The 19788-nt window shown below is 47.5% G+C and overlaps 1 protein-coding gene across 6 annotated transcripts in view; it reads left to right on the top strand.

Annotated features, from left to right (window-relative positions):
- The window catches only part of GLI2 (GLI family zinc finger 2), a 203021-nt gene that overhangs the window by 148002 nt on the left and 35231 nt on the right, over nucleotides 1–19788 (top strand). For all 6 annotated transcript variants that reach the window (XM_064514717.1, XM_026118474.2, XM_064514718.1 and 3 more), the window contains 2 exons: nucleotides 9952–10154; nucleotides 12286–12477. In XM_064514717.1, coding sequence (XP_064370787.1) covers nucleotides 9952–10154; nucleotides 12286–12477 — 395 coding nt within the window. The remainder of the gene's footprint in view (nucleotides 1–9951; nucleotides 10155–12285; nucleotides 12478–19788) is intronic.

The raw sequence follows: 19788 nt of genomic DNA, 5'->3' as shown, positions 1-19788 counted from the left end.
GACATAGACTCTGTTAGTTAACATTGGTTAGAGTAATGCTGCAGCCAGTTGATTGTATTACAGTCATGATGAAGAGGAATAGTCCTTTTCTGCTTTTCTGGGATATGACGGGTACAGAGCCAAGGCAGATTTAAAAGGTAATGAATGAATAAGCATTTTCTACGGTTTGCCTGATTCTTCCCTGCACTCTACTGCTGCAATGTTCCTGCTACTGATTCACCATCTCCACAACAGGTTAGTGTCAGTGTAACACAGCAAAGGAGTTTCCAGAAATGCTGTATAAATAGTTCTTTTAAATATTAATCATCTCTGTAGCACTCAAATGTTCTTTCCTCCCAGGGAAGGAAAACTCCCACCTAAAAGTAACATGGCAAGAAGACACTAAGCAGGGATGAAAAATTCAAATTTCCTCCCCACCCACATGCATTTCCCATTTGTTTTTCCAATCCCAGTGCCTTCACAGCTACGAGCAAAATATTCGCTCAAAAGTGCTAATATCCTCACCCTGTGTCCCAAGGGAGATCAGCGTTGGATCAGTGGGATGCAGATAAATGGCTGTGTCGTATTCGACGCGTCTTTCTAACACCCATTTTCCACGTATCCTAACTAGACCCAAATCCATGCGCATCTCCCTCAGCCTCACCTTCCTACTCAGCTCTGCCATTGAGATCTGCTCCATGCCTTCACCTCGTTTCCCCATGCTGCCAGGACTTCCCCTCGTTTGCTCCCCGCACATCTGCAGCGCTGCTCCCCAGCCCTCCTGCTTTCTCCATGCTGAGCCAGTGGTGCTTTGCTGCCCCAACTTTTGTGTTTTGTGTCTGTTGGAATCAAGTTCACACTTCTGATGGCTGAACCTGAAGTTCGCACACCACCAGGTTTGCATCGTTCCTTCAGACTGTGGCCGAACTTCTTTTATTGGCTCTTCGGCTTTTATCCGCGCTTTCTTTCATGCCTTTTCGCTCACCCTCTCGTTCCCTCTCTCCCCCTCAGCTACCTTCCTTGAAGTCCCTTCTTAAAATATGCTTTTTCTCTGAAGGCTTTCATCCTTAATCTCTCAAGAAACTATCTTATAGACTCATCTACCATGCTTTGATTTATTCGTTGTGGTTTTTTGGCGGGCATCTCACAAGAACTGAGCTGGTCATCCTTCTACCTCTGTCGCCAAAGGAAAGCTTGTGTGAAAAGGTGGGCTTTCAGAACTTAAATTAAAAGATCATGTAAGTAAGATAATTGGATAAAAGGGATATTAGGATCTGAAACAGAATGTTTACTTGCTTTGATGTCCTTTGGGAACATATGTCTGCACAGTGGGCCGTTTGGCTGATTAAGTATAAAAAACCCAAGAAAAAAATCACCACTATTAAGCTTAAATCAAAGATCTCTCCTCAAGACACTAATTTGGTTTGGGTTTGAAGGTCCCATATCAACTCTAGTTTCTGCCTTTGATGTCTCACTTATTTGTGTGTTATATAATGGAGGGCAACCTTGCTTATTAAAAATATGCATTTTTCTTCCATTTTAACAACAACAATAACAATAATTGCTTTCATTGTGTTGCAGTTGTACCTACAAGTGTCAGCAAAGACTAGACCTGCACTGTACAAAATGCTGCATAATTACAATAAGAAACCATATGTAGTTCAGAGAGTTTCTAATCCGAGGATCGATTCCTATATGGGATCACTTGCATTCCCAACTTTGTTCCCTCCAGATGATGCGCCTGCCTTCACTGAGACTGCTAACAACCCATGAACTTGAGAACATCACTAACTGCTGGTGGACCTTAGGCTAAAACCTTGGGGAAAAAAGTTTCAAGTTGTTCTAAAACAAAATAAGTTTGATTTCATTGGTGAAAATAATAACTATGCATCAAGTGAAATGCAGTGGTTTTTTTCGCTTGCTTTTGGTTTTAGGTTTTTTTTTTAACCTGCAGTTGAAGTCAGATATGTTTGAAAACAGAATGGTCTGTTAAAAGGAAAAATCAAAAATGTTTATCTTTTCACTTTTGAACCAAATTTTTTTCCACCTAGAACAAATGGATAAAATTCACCTGGATATGTTAAAAGTTGCAGTAAGTGTTAAATGTGTTTTTCTGAGGAATGGAAAAAAGTTTATGCTAATTTATTGTACCCACCTTTGATTACTATACTGTTTCCATGGTGTAGATGGAAAATAGAGAAATCAGCAAATTCGAGGCCTGTTCTTGTTACTGCTGTAGCCAGTGACAAAATTTCCTTTTACTTCAGCAGTACAAGATTACACTTAAAGGCCAGATTTTTAAAGGAATTTAGACAACAAGCAATGCCAATGGAGACATAGTGGGATTTTTCATAGTGTCTGCCTAACTCCATTTGAAAGCAGTGCCCTAACCACAAATCCACAAATAAGGATTTTTATATTCAGAAATTTAGATCTGTTAAGGCCCAAAGGAACTACCACAATAATCTGCTCTGACATCTGTGACACGGGCTGTAGGATCCCACCCATTAATTTCTACAGTGGGAGAAATTACTCTTCCCTACTGTTAAAACTCCAAAACTCATGGTACTCCTAGAGCCCATCTTTTAGAAAAACCTGTAGTTTTACCATAAAGGCATGCAGTAGTGCTGAATTTACCACTTCCCTCTATAAACTGTTCTAATGGGAACTTGCCTTCACTATTAAAATATCTTTTTATTTTTCAGGCTTTCAGTGCCTCATAGCCATATTTGAGGGGAAAGGAGAAAATGGGAACTGCTCAAAATGTACCTGTTAAATTTCTGCAGAGAAGCTGTAGCAGTTTTTGTCCAGCTTCCCAATCTCTGTGACAGTTTCTTACAAGTGAGAACATTAATTGCTAATTTAGTAAGGATATCCCTGATCTTCTCTATTGTGGGTCTGCCAGAAGAAAAAAGAAAAAAGAAAGAAAAGGATATTATCCCTGTTTTAGAGGTGAGGAAATACAGGCAAAAAAAGATAAAATGGCTCATGCAGAGCAGCGCAGCAGGAGAGGGCTGGGAATTAGCAGTGCCGTCTCCTGGGTCCCCATCCGGTTCTTCCTAGCAGGACACGTCAGCTGGTGTCTTTGAGTTGATAGCCTTATATTCAAGCGTCAGGTCACTTTAATGGATAATTATCAACTTGTTGCTGTGCCAGGAGAATCATGAAGTGCGAGTGATTCCCCGTCGCCTCATTACCCGGCTGCTCCGCGTTCTCGCTGAGTCGCTGGGGTGAGGTGCGGCTGCGAGACAGCTAATGCCGCTTGTTCCCGGCACACCGGCGTTTGCGGCTCCCCTGCTTTTTTAAGTTGAAAAGTAGGTGTGGGGGGGAGAAGCTTTCTAAATGATCAAATGGCATGTGAGTTTGAGAGTTGTGGCCCAGATTTGATCTCCGAAAGGTACCATGGTTTGTGGGACCTCGGTGGGTTTAGCCCTAAGGAAACCTCAGGGGTGTCGCGACCTCTCGCCCTTCCTCTTGTAAGGGACTTTAAATCAGAAGTAAACAGAGGTGAAGTCGAGGGGCTAGCATGAGCTGTTTGGACTGAATTGTTTAGCGTAAATCCTGGGACGTTTTTGGTTTCATGCTGAATAAAGCTTTGGCGTCCCGTATATAGAGCGTCTGTCACAAGTGCGGTCCCTTTTTTGGGTATTGGCAGATCGTAAGGTACTGTACGGCTCTCCCATGTCTCCTGCTGACTTTGTGTGGGGTGCTGGGTATGTGGCAGTTGTGAAAATCAGGCCAGGAGGTTTTATTTATCTTAGGAAACAAAGCAAGGATTTTTAGGGGGGGTTTGGGGAGGATTGTTGCTTTTAAAGGCTTTTTTCTTTTTCTTTTTTTTTTTCTTATAACAAAACTCTACCAGGATATAATCCCCTTCACCAGGAAAGTTCTGTTTCCAGCTCCCCTTTCTGTGTAGCAGCTATGCAGTTTTATTATTGCACAGCGAAACAATTGCCTGCAAGTGTCCATATTCCATTAAGCATATGGAAAAATATTCAGGCCTTTGTTTTCGGCAGAATGAATGCGTTTGGCACATAAGTATCAGTGTAGGCTAGTCATGGGACATTAGTGCTGGTTAATTGTCCCCATTTTTCTGGGTTTTATTTAACCAATGGAGATTATTTCAGAAATGTGCAACTTCTTTAACTGTTGCGTTAGTCGCTGGGCGCCATTTCCAGCGGCTCCAGGGTTGCGTGCAGCAGGGACACGATGCCACGTCTCTGCCATGCAAGATGTGGCGGCTGCTGTCACATGATCGCAGGGGGGGCAGTGGGACGGGGAGAAGTCACCCGAGCAGCTCTGCAGCTCCCATCACCCTGCAGCCCCTCTCTGGGGCAGAGGGGCGGCACGCGGGGGCCTCCCGTGCCGCGATGGTGGTGCTTGCAGAAGGCTTCAGTGACCACGATTTCTGCAGCTGCTGGTGGTTTTGTGCTCCAGGAGCAGGACGGGCATCGGGGAACAGCCCTGAGCCTTGTTTGGGGCCTTAAGGTCTCCTTGGGCCAGGGCTGCGTGTCTCCAGGTGAGCCAGTGTTTTAGCAAACGCGCAGAGCCTTGTTGCGTTTCTGCACCTCGGGGTAAGAAAATGCCGAAGATTTCTTTCCCCTGGATAGGCAGGGAGTGACTAGCCCCTAGGAAACCACCAAAAACTTCCCAGTGTCCCACTGGCTGTGTCAGGTGTCAGGTGCTGACGGATCTCCTTGCGGCTGGTGCTGCTCCTCCGTTGTTGGTGGAGCTGCCTCTCCTCCCCATGTCCGCGACCTCACTGCTTTCAGTGCCAGCAGGTCGGCCAGACCTATGCTCCGAGGAGGGGGCTGCCGGCAGCCATGGGAGTCGCTGTTAGGTCCTTCGTGGTCAACAGTGTTTCCCTGCCTCAGTTTCTCTTTCTGTTAAAAAGAGAGGAGCCCCTCCTGGCCGGAAGAGGAGGGCGGGCAGGTGGACGAAATGAATCGGTGCTCATGTGGTTTGTAGGAGATGCAAATTGCTGGGTAAGTACTGAGCATTAATTATAGAATCTGGGCTTCTTGCTGGAGCCTCAGGGAAAACAAGCCCCTGGCTCCCATTAAATTTAATGGCGTTTGGACACCCAATTCCCTTAGCCTATTTGAAAACCAGAATCCCGGTTTCTTCAGAAATGTATGTGGCCAGGTGTAATACCTTGTCCCGCTCAAGTCGGTGAGATTTTTACACTGTTGACTTCAGCAAAGGCAGATCATCTGCAGGCACTGGGGCGTTTTCCTTGTGCTGTCCGCAGGGTCCAGGGAGAGAGCGGAGGATGCTTTGGCAGATAGCGAGGGGCTATGGGCAGTGAGCTTTAAGGACGTGCTCAGAAAGCCCAGAAGTTTTGGCTTGGAGTCAGTCCTTTCTTGCTTGTTAACTGACTCCAGGCTTAGGGGCTCATCTGGAGACACAAGGCTTGGTGGTAAGATGGTGATATATTTTTGTTAGAGAGGGCCTGACATACAGCACAGAGCCTGAGGAAGAAATCCAAAGATTAGGGATCGTAATGAGGGCTGAGACGGGCTTATTTCAGCCTCTCTTCCAAGTAAAGCGTCATATAATCTCTAATGAAAGGACATGGCTTGGGCTTGGTCTGTGGTTTTACAAAGGCATTAATTGGTTTCCCCAATAACCGCCTGCTCTCACCACTTGTTTTGCACCAGCCCTGGCACCACTAGCACCATTGCATGAGCCGGTTCAACTCACTAACCCAGAGAGTATCCCACTGCGGGGCTTGGGGCCAAGAGCCCTGCTTCCCCGACAGCGTGCTGGGAGCCCAGGCAGTCTCCTTCTGCCGGCGTGATTCCTCTCTCCCTGGTTGCCATCACTACCACATCGAACGAGCAACAGCTAATAACTTTCTCTTTGTCTCTTCCTTTGCCTGGGAGGGGACCTGTGCAGCTACAGCTGCCTCGTACTGCATGTTTGTGGTGGCATGCTCTGGGGCTTTGGGGCTAGATAAGAAATAATGCCAGCAAAGCAATTGGGAAGAGGGGGGAAAGCCAAACTTTTGGGGAGTTGTGAACAGAGGATGCCATCCCTCCTGCCAGCTTTTCCTGGTAGGCAGCTACTAGAAGTCATATTGTTTTGGGACTTGCTGTGCCGTGTGAATGCTGGTCCTCTAATATCCCAGTTGTCACTTGAATTCCAGTTGCGGGACCAAAGATGGGGATTGTGCCTTACTAGAACTGTGCACATACAATAGAGATGATTGCTGCCTAAAAGGGTTTACAAGAGCCAGACCTGAGTGAGGTTACTGCTATTCTAATTTACAGATGGAGACATGCAGCAATGAGAGGCTTTAGGTAAAGCCACAAGGAGCCAGGAGCAGAAACTTGCTCTCCAACTTGGTCTCTATGCACAGGGCCAGCCTTATGTTGAAATACCACCTGGATTTCCAGCTGCATGCGTTTCGGTTGAATTCTTGATCTTTTTCCTACTTGTTACCTTTTTGGCCAGGGTGGAGTTTTCCTGTTCTGAGGGACTCCAGCGTTTCTGCCCAATTTAGCATTGAGAAAATGAACAGCAAACTCTTCATATTGTTGTATGCATTTTAGATGTCGGCCTCACAGTTTGATCAGTGTAGGCTCCAAAGGCTCGTAAACCTAGTAATACGTAGTTTCAAGCCTGCATCAAAGAAGTTCACAACCCTTTCGGGAGAAGCTGTGAGTACTGATGAAAGAGGGAACTTATTGTATATGTAAGAAAACTTCTTTCATGGCTTATGTATTAAGGCTGGCTCTGTGGCCCAGGGAAGATTGGGGCTGCTTTTAATTTACATCCCTTCCCCCCCACTTACATTAAGTCTTCATCAGAAGAAAAATTAGTCAGATGTTTTCTTAATGACATCATTTTTTTTTAATCCTGTTTCATTTTTTCCAGATGAGGCGGTGGAGATTATTAGAAATGAATTGAAACTAAATCTGGAACAGAGACTTTGATTCACTTCGCCCTCCTCCCCAGTAGAAATAAATTGGTCGACTCCATTCTCAGCCGCCTTTATTAGCAGCCTCGACAGAAACCAGCCACCGCGAGCCCCGCGGCAGCTCCCCCGGGCTGTGCCGCCGACGCCGTGCTGCCGTCGGGGCCCGGGGCCGGGCACTCGTTGCGCAGCAGCTGGGCGCTCCTGGAGAGCAACCGAGGGGCTGCCCCATAATTTTGGTAACGAAATGACATAGTAACACAGGTGGGGAGGTGACGAGGTTGGAAATAGCTATGTGATCATAAGTTTGTTTTTCAGGGCCATAAAAGAAAACAGGCTTGATCCTGCGGGGCGTTACGCCGGTGAAACTCGGGCCTTGGTCCGGTTAACGCGCGTGTGCCGGTGACTGTATATCTCTATGAGTCGTTTACTGATCTTTATATATGATAGGTTTTCACTGCCTTGTATTTTACACCAGTGAGCCACAGAGTGTATTGCTACAGGAAAGTACTTTGAACTATAAATATTTTAAAAGACATTTAATTTACTACCCATCAGCAAAAAGTGTTCAAAAAGCCACAAGGTTTACTAATTTATCAGAAAGACAGGGAGACACACAGAAGATCAAACAAACATGCTCGTAAACTGCTGAATAAGTCTGTGAAGCTTATATTACATTTCTGTGCGGTTTCGTTGATGTGCACGTGTTATAAATAAATTAAAACGCACCTGAGCTGTTGATAATGCAGGGTGGATCCTTGATCTGGAGGTTCAGGTGGCGTCTCTAAACTGCTCAGGCCCTCGTGTCTGCGATTAGCTGTGCGTAGAGAGACAGATCATACGTGCACTTGCTAGTGGTATTTTTGGATATTCTTTGGGAAGGACCTTCGTAACACCATCCATTAGTTCAGCCCTTGTCCGCCTTGCCCAGGCGCAGTCCCGTAGGGCACGTGTCCCACCTCTCTCAGCTTCTCCACAGCACAGGGCTAGGGACAAACCCTGTCCCTAGCATGACCTGTGTTTCCCCACCAACTCCATTTCAATCAATATGTAAGTGAAAAGAGATGTAATGCAATAGCAAGCTTTTTTCTCTTTCTGTTTTGCCTAATGACATGTCTACTTGCTTTTGTGTCTAGCTCAGATTTTCTGCTTCTCAGGTCAGCGCTGTAACTCTCTTCTCTCCTTCTTGCACCCTCCGTGGTTTGTCTAAGAAGGTTGCTGGATATAGTAAATACGTGTCTGGGCAAGCTTCACGTGGTTTCTCCTCCATGCTTGATCACCCCGAGTAAACCGCTCTGGTGCCGAAATGCACCCCTGATTTTTGTTTCTTAGGGTTACCTGCTGAATCCTGCAGCATTTACTGACTTCTTTCTCAGGTAACACTTGGCCTGAGGAAAATCTGAGGGATTTAATAGAGGTGCCCCCTCGAGAAAGCATGAAAGCATGCAATAAAATCCCTCCTGAACTTTTGCCCTTTGAACCGTACAGCCAACCTGTCAAGGAGGTTTGTAAAAGCCATGATTGACGTAACCGGGGCGGGTTGTGGAGTGGCCGGGTAGCCCGAGCTGCCGACGCCGGGTTGCGTGGCCCCATGGCAGGGTGGGAGAGAGATGGTCGGGGCCAGCTCCACGCACCTCCGCCGCTGGCTCCCTTGCCAATGGGACCCGCTGTCCCCCGAGCACAGGGCTGAGGGCCGAGGGGGAAAGTTTCCTGCCAGAAGTAGGGAAAGAGGAGAACGGTGCTAGGGCCTGCATTTAACTGACCATTACACGCAGCTCAGCCTGGAGCTCATTGCCCTCCAGGCCATATAAATACTCCTCACGCCTTTTGCATCCTTCCTCGCACAGCTGTCCTGAAGCTGAGGCTCTGTCCCCATGGGAGGATTAAAGGTCTGGATACCCAGCAGCAGTGAGGAGGCTGCAAACAGCTGATTTCACATTGAGCGTCTTTGTCGATTCAGCCTCCCTGTGCAATGAGGCGGGGTGAGATCGATCGCACAGGACGTACTCCACGCAACCTGCTCGTGCACGTGGTGTTCCTTGCCTTGGAGCTGCTTATGTGCCTTTTAGAGTCAGTCCAGGTGGGGCGAGCTGCTTTGCACGGAGCGTGCTGGGGGTACAGTTTCACAGGAGGCTTACACTGCTTTAAGGTGCCCAAAAGGGCATTTTTGCTGCTGTCGCCTGCCTCTGCAGCCACGTGCTCCGGCCTCCCCCCTTTTGCTGGCAGGAGGTTAGCTTTCAGCCCAGTCAGCTCCCAGGGCCAGCTGACCATGCAGCCGCACAAGTGCCGGTGCCAGCAGAAGGGATGAACGTGTGACGGGCCTGGGGTGGCCCTCTTGGCACCACCATGCCCTTAGATCAGCCCGAGGCACAGCTGGGAGTCAGCTGGGAGCGTCTGCCCTTCCTGTGTGCTCCCTCTGCTCACAGTAACTTTGGGATTTAGGCTCCGAGCTTGCCGTCTTCTCCCAGTTCTGGCAGGCTGCTCTGAGCTTGGAAGATGGACGTGCCACCTGCCTTGCCAGTGAGCTGATACCGCTGCCGAGCTCCTGCGCAAAGTCTCCCTCTCTAGTCACGATAAGTTCACGTTCCCGCTCCGAGCGGGTTTAGCGGAGGGCAAAGGAGGCGACTTGCCCTCCCTAGCCGCAGCGGGAAGTAGCGATGGGCTCTTTATCTCCCATCTGAAGTTCAGAGGTGGGGGAACAAAGTGCCGTGAAGACTTAATGCTGCCGCCTTGCATGGCACCTGCTCTCATCAGAGCTCGGGGCACGCGGGGCTGGGGCTTGCACCGATGGCAGGGTGCCTCCCACTCTCGTGGAAATCGGAGGCCACGTTGCACAGCAGAAGGGCTGTGGACACTGCCAAGCGGTCCCAGCTCTCTGCCGTAGGTTGCGTTTTCACTTTAGCCATCTCATAACTGTTTTTTAGGCTGACCCGAGGCACAGTGAAGTAAATAGGATCACAGCGAGCTAGAGCGGAGGCAGGACTGCTAACCTCGTCCCCGAGGAGAAGCCATCGTGGTCGTGGGTGACGGCTATGTCTCTGTTTCTTTCCCAGGCCTCCTACCTTGAGCGGCAGCCCCGTCATCTCCGACATCTCCCTCATCCGCCTCTCCCCGCACCCGGCGGGCCCCGGGGAGTCACTATTCAGCCCGCCGCACCCCTACGTGGCCCCGCACATGGAACACTACCTCCGCTCCGTGCACAGCAGCCCAACCCTCTCCGTCATCTCGGCGGCCAGGGGCCTCAGCCCCGCTGACGGTAAGAGCTCTGGGATGAAAGCGCCAGGGCCGGTAGCTGTGGTGGTGGCTGGCGTGAGCTGAGCTGTCCCGTTCCCAGGCCGGGAGCATGGCTTTCGCTCTGGTTCCCTCCGTAGGGTAGCAGAGCAAAGGCATGCGCTTCCCGAGTTACGGCCATAGCCGGTTCCTGGCTCGGTGCTGGGGAAACTTCTTCTATGCTACTCGTACTGTAGCTATTTTGTAGCTCACCAGCACTGAAATTCCCTAAAACCTAGGGATTTACAGCTGTAAAGGCTCCACAGCTGCTCTCTGAAGTGGGAGAGCTGTCTTTTTTTTTTTTTCTTCATTTAACTACACATTTGTTTTGCATCATTGCACTGAGAAAGCAGAGCGTGAGAATAGCTATTACCACTGGATCGTATTATAAATATTTTGCTTAAAGTATGTTCCTTTCTACAGTGCTTTCAGCTCTCTTATGAGCTTCCCTGCTTTTATATCCCTACCAGGAGCCTTGCTTCCCTCTAAGAGGGTGACAGTCATGCAGGGCGCTTGGTGTGGCTGTGATTGATGAGGCAACTCTGTTTGGGCTCTTCCGTGTTGGTGCTGTGAGGGTGCAAGGGCTGGCCCCAGCCAGGCACCCATGTGCTATTCGGTCCCCATACTGGTCCCTCACTGCAGGGCATGATGTCCTCAGGGGAGAACTGCTCCAGCGTGGAGGAGAGAGGCCCCACTTTCCTCTTTATCACTTCCAACCCACTGGGGCTGCTCTGAAGAAGCTTTCAGGTGAAGGCAAAGGCACATGGAAACTGGTGCTTGATGCATACGGAGCAGAAGCAGTGCAGCTCCATGAAACCCAGACAGACCCACATGCTGGGTGGGGGTCAGTGGGGATCCCGGCTTCCCCATGTCGGGGAGGTGAGGCATCTCCCTGCTCACTGGGAGGCTGGTGACATTAACGGCCCCATAGAGAAAGGGGGAAACACAAAGCTCTTCTATAACAATTTCAGATCTACAGAGCTTGCTTTCTAAACGCTGAGAAAGATCCAGGTGAATTCACTGGAACAGCATTGCTTTACACAGGTTGTGAGTTTGGGCCACTGTGTGCGTCATATTGGATACGGCATAATTCTGCTTCAATGGGTGGAGGTCTAAGTCATGGTTTACTTCACCAGACATCAAGTATCATGTGTGAGGCGATGGGAAGTGTGTCCAGGGAATAGCCTGGGTTTGGGGGCCTGGTCCTCTGCAAACATGACAGATCATAATGTCCTGCAGGTCCTGAACCGCAGCGGAGGCAAGTGGCCCTTCTCTGTGGTGAAGCAAAGCACATCAGAGAATGACAAGGCCCCCAGGTGCTGTGGTGATGGGGAGATGCATACGCCTCCTTTCCTGCCCCAAAATGCGGCTCTCAATTTAGGGTGGTTCCTCCCTGCAGCCACACTAGGGCAAGTGTTCCAATTCCCAACCGCACGCAGCAGAGAGGTTTGAGTGTTGGTGTGCGTATGCTCTCTCCCGGCTTCCCCTTTCAAAGCGAGTTTCGTTATTTGGTATTAAAAAGAGGCATTGTGTTTTGGATTGCTTTTTCTTTATTTTTTTAAAAGGCCATGGTAAATAAGTTAATGGGGCGAGCGGGTGGGGAGGCAGGTTTGAAAAATTACAGCTGGGAGAAAGTGAGTGTAATTGGCTTTGGCAGCCAAAATGGTTTTATGCTGCCAGACGCTAAACCTAGCTCTATGCATTAGACCTTGGCTTTAATTTCCTTGTGCTGCTATCGGGAACTGGGTTGCATTTGTCTTTCTTTCCTAATAGGCAGGGATGTTAATGCTGACAGGGTTACTGCTGTTGGCTGATTGGGCCCTCTTCCCCCTCCCCGGGGTGAAGTCTGTGTCCATACGGAAGGATTATTAGAAGGGGGAATGAGAGATTGTTTATAAATTTGCGGAAATGGAGGAATGCAGAGGCCCCAGCTTAGCTTCTTTTGTCCACAGAAACACGCCCAAACGCACGTCACGAACGCACTAAACTGAGCCGTAAGGAGAGGGCTCATGGGGGGCGCGGGGGGGAGAGACGGGGACGCCAACGTCAGCGCCGAAGTTTAACTTGCTGTGGGAACGCTCTCCCCATGTTTTTCTCCTCGTTCTCGGCTTCTGCAGTGGCTCACGAGCATCTGAAAGAGCGAGGCCTGTTCGGATTGCCCCCGCCGCCGCCGGGAGCCAACCCCGCCGACTACTACCACCAAATGACGCTCATGGCCAGTCACCCGAACCCTTACGGGGACCTCCTGATGCAGAGCGGGGGAGCAGCCAGCACAGCACATCTCCATGATTACCTCAGCCCCGTTGATGGTGAGTCACGGCCGGGCACCCCCTCGCTCGTAGGTGGCTCACGTGGAGCTCGTGGGGGAGGTTTGGGGCAGATGTGGCTGTTCTCCAGGTGGAGGTCACTGCACGTGGTTGCTCCTTCCTGCTGAAGCCCGTGAGCAGTGCACTCCAATTTTTGGCTTAAAAGGTTGACTTGTTCCATATATATAATATACCTAATTTAAAATATATACATTGTGGCTTTTTTGGGAACACAGCGGGGCTGCTGCATGCGTAGGAGACAGCCTGGTGTGGTGGGTAGGGCGTTGCTCCCACCCTGGTCTCTTGGCCGTGAGTGACCTGGAGTGCGCCTTCGGGCAAGTTCCTTTGCTCTGCTTCTGTTTCCTATCCCACCCTGTCTGCCTTGTTACTTAGACTGGTTCGCGTCTGGGGCAAGGACTGGCTGTCTCACATGTTACACATGTAACTGGGCTCCGTACAAGAGACCCCTGATCTTGGTTGGGACCTCTCAGAGCAACTGTAAAACAAATCCCTGAAGGAGAAAAAATAACGTTAATGGGGAGCTCCAGTGGAGAGGATGTGTCAGTACTTCAGGGAAGAAAAAATTGCAGGAATGTTGTATTTATACTAATATCAGGCATTATAAACCCAGAAAATTCTGGCTCATGGCTAAACTAAGAAGAAACAAAATCATGTTAGGAATTGCAATGCTGATTCACCCCCGCAGACTGACTACTACCCTGCTGTGATTGGTACTATTTATGTGAAGTATTTGAGATGATTTTTAGACCAGTTAGAAATTTCTTTCCTTTCACTTTACGTCATGTTTTGTAAGAATTGAGATTGCACAAATATTACAGAGGGCAGTTTGGGGATTATTTCTGCTGCAAGATAGAGAAGTCTCAGCTGGACTTTCAGATCCCAGCTTCTGTTTCCTGGGCTGCCTTCAGATTTGCCTGTGGACAATTGTGGTTTTTGGAGTGGAGAATTGTGATTTTTGGAGTGGAGATCTGCACCATTTCATTACCGCTTCAGAGTTTCTGTTGCTGAGCTTTTAAGATGAAAGACTTTGTGGTCTTGGTGTTTCATAAAGTGACTGGTTTAGAATGATAAAAGCTGCTCTGGCTGTTCCGTTTTAGGGGCTTACAGATATTTCTAAATAAAAAGACAATTTCTTGTCTGCAGCTGCTGTGGAAGTTGTACCTGAATAGTCACTTTCTGCCATCACTTCCTAGATTGATCGGGAACCTGGATTCTAGTCTAAAATGGAGAGCAGGTGCTCTGTGGTAGTATCCTGCTTCTAATGTCCAAAATATGTTCAGGGTTTCTCTGCTGGAAAGCAGCTGGTCAGTAAGACTGCTTTTTGTTTTCCTTCCGAGGGGTTAATCGCTGTGGGTTATAGTAGATGGGTGCAAATCGGCTCTGCCAAGTTCTCCTCGGGCTCTTGACCAAGACTCCTTCCTCCTTGCCTCCTTATTAGTCCATCTCTGACCAGCAGTGCCTCCCTGGAGTGCCAGATAAACAGCCTGGAAGGGAAGCAAACACAACTGTTTTCTTGCTAGCGCAGGCTGGCTCTCAGCACACCAAGATGCCCGTCCTCTAGTTTGCTGACTGTCGGTCTTATCTGAAGTCGTCTTAGATATTCTCTTTGGCAAAAGACTCTCTTCCTACTTGGCTTCTCCTGAAACAGCTCTAGAGTAAATCACATGACAAAGGTCCCAGTTACGGGCAGGCATGCTCATAACCATTACTCACTGGAGAGCAAGAGCTCACCAAGCATTTGTCTGATCGTTGAGTAGAGCTTTGTTGATCTGTAACTGGAAAGCCTTTTCTGGGCCTTCACGTGCTCTTAGTGAGATGAAAACTTTTAAACATCATGAGATGTGACATGAGATATTAGAAGGCTAGTTTTTAAGGAAGTGAAAAGGAGCAGCAGCCTGGTGTGAGTCTCTGGCCTACATGTTTGGTTTTACCCAGCAGCTCAGGGTTCATGCTGTAATCGTGTCAGCGCTCTGCTTTATCTTCCCTCACTCCCCCAGGCTGCTGAAGGTCCTGCGTCTGGCCCTGGTCCAGTGTGGCATTTGAAAGCATGTTTGAAGTCAGAGGAACTTAAGCACTGCTGTTTTCTGTTTTAGTGTTTCCTAGTGTCGGGTCTGGACCCTGAGGCATTGGGCCACGTTACATAGTTCGGGATTTTGCTGGTGGGTTTGATGTGTTATCTCCAGTTTATCAGCCTGGCTGATAATAGAGGCCCAACGTCAGTGCCATACATGAAGAGAGAATAACGCACTATCAAGGCTAAGAGTAAAATGGATGACTCTGAAACCCTGGCTGAAGAATTGTAGTCTTCCCTTCTGTTTGGGAAGTTACATCAATGATTTAAAACAGTGGGGACTAAGTAAATAGTTGGATGGATAATTTAATAAAACTTCCTCTTATGGTGCTTTTCTGAGACAAGAGTATCAATAGCATGCATAAAACACCAGTGAGTCACTGGCACACAGCATCTTTCAGTCAGAGAGCCCTTTTTCTCCCAGAGAGCCCCAGAATTTAAGAATGTTACAAAAAGAATCATTTTACCAGTTGCTGAAATGCAGGTAGCTCTTGCAGGGAGCACAACAGCTGTTAAACCACACACAGCAACATCACACACTGGCAAATGAAAAAGCAAAAGAGACAGGTGTATAGTAAAAAGTCTGGGCTTATTCAGTGTCATGTCACCCCCAGACATCTGCAGGTTCATGGGAGCCCAAGAGACTGAATATAATGATTCTTCCACAGACAGTTACCTGGGCCCTTCTGGTTGCCCTCATTGCACCTCTTGGAGGATTCCTCCATGGCTCCCAGTTTGTCTGTGCTTTTTTCATCACATCAGATGTCTAGAGTCACAAGAAGTAGCAGGGGATCAGTGTCAGCTGGAACTTGTTGGTACCGATCCAGTGTCAGATCCATTGAGTGTTTAAATGGTGACTGAGCTAGGGTGCCCTGAGGCTACGTCTCTTCAGCAAGGTTTTCACTGTGCAACTATATCAGTAGTTAAGCCACTAATGTAGAGCAGATGTAAGTTTTACGTACTGAACAGCCTGGATCTTAGAGCCAGTGCCAGTGAAAACTAAATAACCCTTGAGCTAGATGCCTTGTTTCATGCTGTCCGTTTACATTTCTGTCCTAGAAGTGAGTGCTGTATGGTGGATTACTCTGGGTGACAGAGTGGTTGCACAGAGGGCAGCTGACTTCCAGTAAAAGATTGGTGGGAGGTGCAGATGAACCTGGAGGTGACTGCTGCTCTCTGAGCGTATCCAGTGCATCCAGATGTTTTTTCCTAAGTACAATGGCTGTTGTCATTGCCCTCAGCCCTTCAGGGAGCACCATTTGCTTTTGAGAGGAATGGATCCAGGTTGACTTAGTGACAAGCCCTGTTCATCAGAAGTTCTTAAAGTACTGTACAAAGCAAAGATATTCCACCCATGGAGACTTTGAAGAGAAAGGCAATCAAATGTTCTATCAATATAGCAGTGGCAGCTCTAGGTACAAGACCCAGATCTTCTGAATAAAAACTCTCATGACTGGGGCTGGAAGAAAAGCTTGTTTTTGAATTCATCACTTCTGTTTGCACAGTGCCAAAGGTGTGATTCAGTTGTCCATACTGAGTGAGGGAATGGGAGAAAAAATCTTGAGTTGATGTTATGTCCTTGCAGCATAGCACAGAGATAGTCCCTCAGGTTGTGAAGGCAGCACAGATGTGTTTGTGCAACTTTACAGTTACCAATAGCAGTAATTAAGCTGGGGTGACCCTGCAGTGCTGTAATGGCACTTCATCCAATACTGGAGCTTGGGAGGGAATCCCTGCCCTGTTTCTTGTTGAATAGTGTAGATGTATTCTTAAAAAAAAAAAAACACACAAAACCCTACAGTTCAGATATCAAGAATCTCTTGACTCAAGAATAGTAGTTTAACTGGGAAAGAGCTTTATTCAACCCAGGATAGCTAAACAGGCCAATGGCTGGAGCAGTTCCCTGGTATGTGGGCAAACGATCAAGTAGGACTTGATTCCCCCAAGTCACACAGTGATTCAGCCATCAGTGGCCTCTCTCAGTCACTGCTGTTTGATCCTTTCTACTTCAAGTATATCTTTTAATAATTATCAGGGTAATAAGTAGGGCTGACAGTGTAGTCCAGTGGTTACTGCAGTTAGCAGGCATGTGTGAGAGGTGAGTTCAGGACTTTCCTCCCGTGGGTGTATATGAAGTGTCTCCACTCCATCAGGAGAGAGTGCAGGAGACCAGCCTCACGGTGGCCTGGAAAAGAAGTCCCTTGCCTGGGGCTTGAGGGACTAGCAGCTCAGGATTTGCAGTCTGAATATTCTGGATCACAGATGCCTTCTCCACATGAGCCAGCTGTTGGCTACTCTGGGCAGACGGCGCGCCCTGTAGTCTCTTCCTTAAAAACTCTGAAAGATCTCTTTTTGTTTTCTTTGTCCTAGTACAGAATGGAAAATTGCTGAAATCTCAGAAAAGGTTCAGAGAATGGGAAACGATTTCCCACCCAGTTCTAGCCAGCATTTCTGTTTTCCTCCCCAGAAAAATATGTGCAGAATAGAGAAAAAGTCCCAGAGCATCCCATAAGCGCTCTGTCTGGAATCCCGCTGCACTCTGGTTTCTAAAGAATTCAATTTACATATGCAAGTTGGGTCGTCTAAACAGTTACCGTGTGGATTGGGAGTAGAAGAATGCAGCCTTGTCTTTCAGTGAGGATTTGGGGGAAGCATTAGTATTCCTTGAACTGTAAAGTTGATCAGGCCCCAGGGAGTGAAGAAAGAAAGGTCCCAGGACAGTGTCTGGTGCCAGAACAAATGTCCAGCATCTGCTGCAGAAGGAAAAATGTGTGTTGCTGCTACAGAAAGGGAGAGAGGAATAAGGAACCAGTTATGCTAAGATTGTTTGTAGCTTATTTCTGCTGCTCATTGATTAAGGGATCCTGTGCTTTTCACGATGCATCTACTGCGCTTGGATTTAATCTGATGATGGGAGGAGGGGGATATGTCTGTATGCTTTGGGTGGAGCTTGTTTTTGCTTGCTGGGGGAACAGCCAAGGAGAGTGGCCGTTTTGATAACACTGTATTGATGCTGGGGCTTGGCTGGGGGATGCAGGAGAAGCAGTGGCTCTGGCCATGCTTCAGCATGGAAGCGGGGGGCGAGACATCTGCAGCTCACGTGCGTTATGGGCTTGGCCATTTGGAAGCAGATTCCTCTGATGTTCCTCAGCGATGTAGGTCACAGCAACATGGTTGTCTGTCAAGAGACGGCCCGAAATTTCTGCTTAGGCTGGGGTAAAGAAAGGACAGTCCTAGAGGATCTCCCAGCTGAGCGTTTGGCCTTTCCGTTCAGTGGGGCTATGCTGTCACTGTTTCTAATGTGATACGGACGCCCGAAATCTCCCTTCATGTTGTGTCCCTCTGATGTCTCACAGCCACGGAGAACGGGAGAGCAGCCCAAATGGGGCCCTCTGCTCCCATCTCCTACCTCAGATCCAGACACAGTCAGGCCCTTCGGCACGACAGTGCTGGAAACAGCAACGTAAGACAACAGGCTGCCCTGCGTGTAAAACTGTGAGACCAAACCTTCGGCTTGTCGCTGGCTTGTTGTGGATAAATCTAAATTTAGGAAGAAAATCTCAGGTTCTGAGTAATCCATATAGGTGATAATTTGTAGACACCATATGAAACTGCCAAGGAAATGTTTCCTTTTTCACTAAGAAATGTGGACTTTCCTCCCAGCTCCAGGCTGGCTGGAGGACTAGGCTGGGGCATTTGGCAGACGTGGCTAGTGTTGCTTACAGGTTGAGCCTTGAATCCTTGCTAATTTAGAAAAGGGATATTTAAAACCTTCCACCAGAGAAATGGCTTTCAATTGTGAGCTGCAGCATTTACATAAAACTTGCAAAGATAATGTCACTGTAAAGGCGTGCTTTCGCTATTGAAAAGTTGTTCCAGACAGTTTTTAAAGGTTTTTAAAATATACGAGTTATATTTATTCTCTGTCATGAAGAGCTGGGCCCATGATAGCCAGAATATCTGGTTCTGCCTATGGAATGATATGAAAAGACCAGTAAGTTCCATGTAAAACACAGTAAAATGTACCTAAAATTGACTTCCTATAAAAAGAAGCAGCAGGGGGCAAGAGCCTATGGTAAAATTTTTATTGACTTGTGTCGGCTGCCATCCACAACTCCATAGCCAATGCCCAGAGCTTTGGGCTCAACTTTATTGCACTCTTCCTTTTGCCAGTTCACATCTGCATTTCAGTCTCCTTCTAAATTTGAGAGTGTAGGGAGAAGAGGACAGTCTTTTGGCTTAGAATTTCCCATGCCTCCTTTCAGGCCAAATGATATTTTGGTTGTTGGAAATCTGAAACAGTTTTGAATTCTCAGCAGGTATCTTTATCTCTCGCAAAAATAAAAAAAATCAGGCTTCCTCCATTCAGAGCTGATTCTTTTAATACACACTGCATAAATCAATAAATCAAGCCCAAGGCATTAGTATTTCCAAAAATGACTGCATAGACATCGTAGCATGTTTTCCAAGTGGGAAGGAATTAGTTTAAAAATAAGGACGAAAATTCTCAAACATGGGCGTCTATAGGTTGGCTTTTAAATTCATATGTATTCCATGTTCCAAAGTCCATTGAAGTCAGTGGAAAGCATCCGCTAATAGGTGTTCATTCAAAGTGAGATAGAAGTAGCAGAGCAAATTGATACAGGAACACCCACCAGCAGCAACAAAGGAGAACACCCACCCTGGGCATGCTGTAAATGTACGATGCTGGAAATATTGCTGAAAACCACAAGAGTCAACAAGGAGGAGTCTCTCATGGCGTTGTCTACTTGCACCCTTTTTTACTGTATCATCTTGAGCCTAGCACTTCTTCTAGATCTGGGTGAAAAGGAGTTTTTTCATCTCTCAGTAATATTCAAGTTAAAGAGACTGAAGGTATGAAGGTCTCCATTTGAGATGGAGAGACATAGAGAAGTTAGTTTTTACAAACTGAAACGCCAGCAGATGAAAGGAAATAATTCTTTTAAAAAAGTTCATGTTTTCATTTCAATTTCTGACCTTTTCGGATTTTATTTTTAACTTACGATGACTTTAGGTTTCTGAACAAAACATCTTTTAGAACACCATCAGAGAAATACCAGATTTTTTTTCCTTCAGGAATGCTGAAAGGGGATACTTGGACTTTTTGGAAACTGTTCTCCTAACATTTTTTCCAAACACTGAAGAAGTCTTAAAACCAACTCTGTTCATTTCAATAAGTCAGCATTTCTGAAAGGAAGACG

Source organism: Dromaius novaehollandiae, chromosome 7 (assembly GCF_036370855.1).
Source record: "Dromaius novaehollandiae isolate bDroNov1 chromosome 7, bDroNov1.hap1, whole genome shotgun sequence".
In the NCBI taxonomy this organism is placed as follows: domain Eukaryota; kingdom Metazoa; phylum Chordata; class Aves; order Casuariiformes; family Dromaiidae; genus Dromaius; species Dromaius novaehollandiae.
The sequence above is the reverse complement of the archived record's forward strand: the minus strand, read 5'-3'. Positions and strand labels throughout refer to the sequence as shown.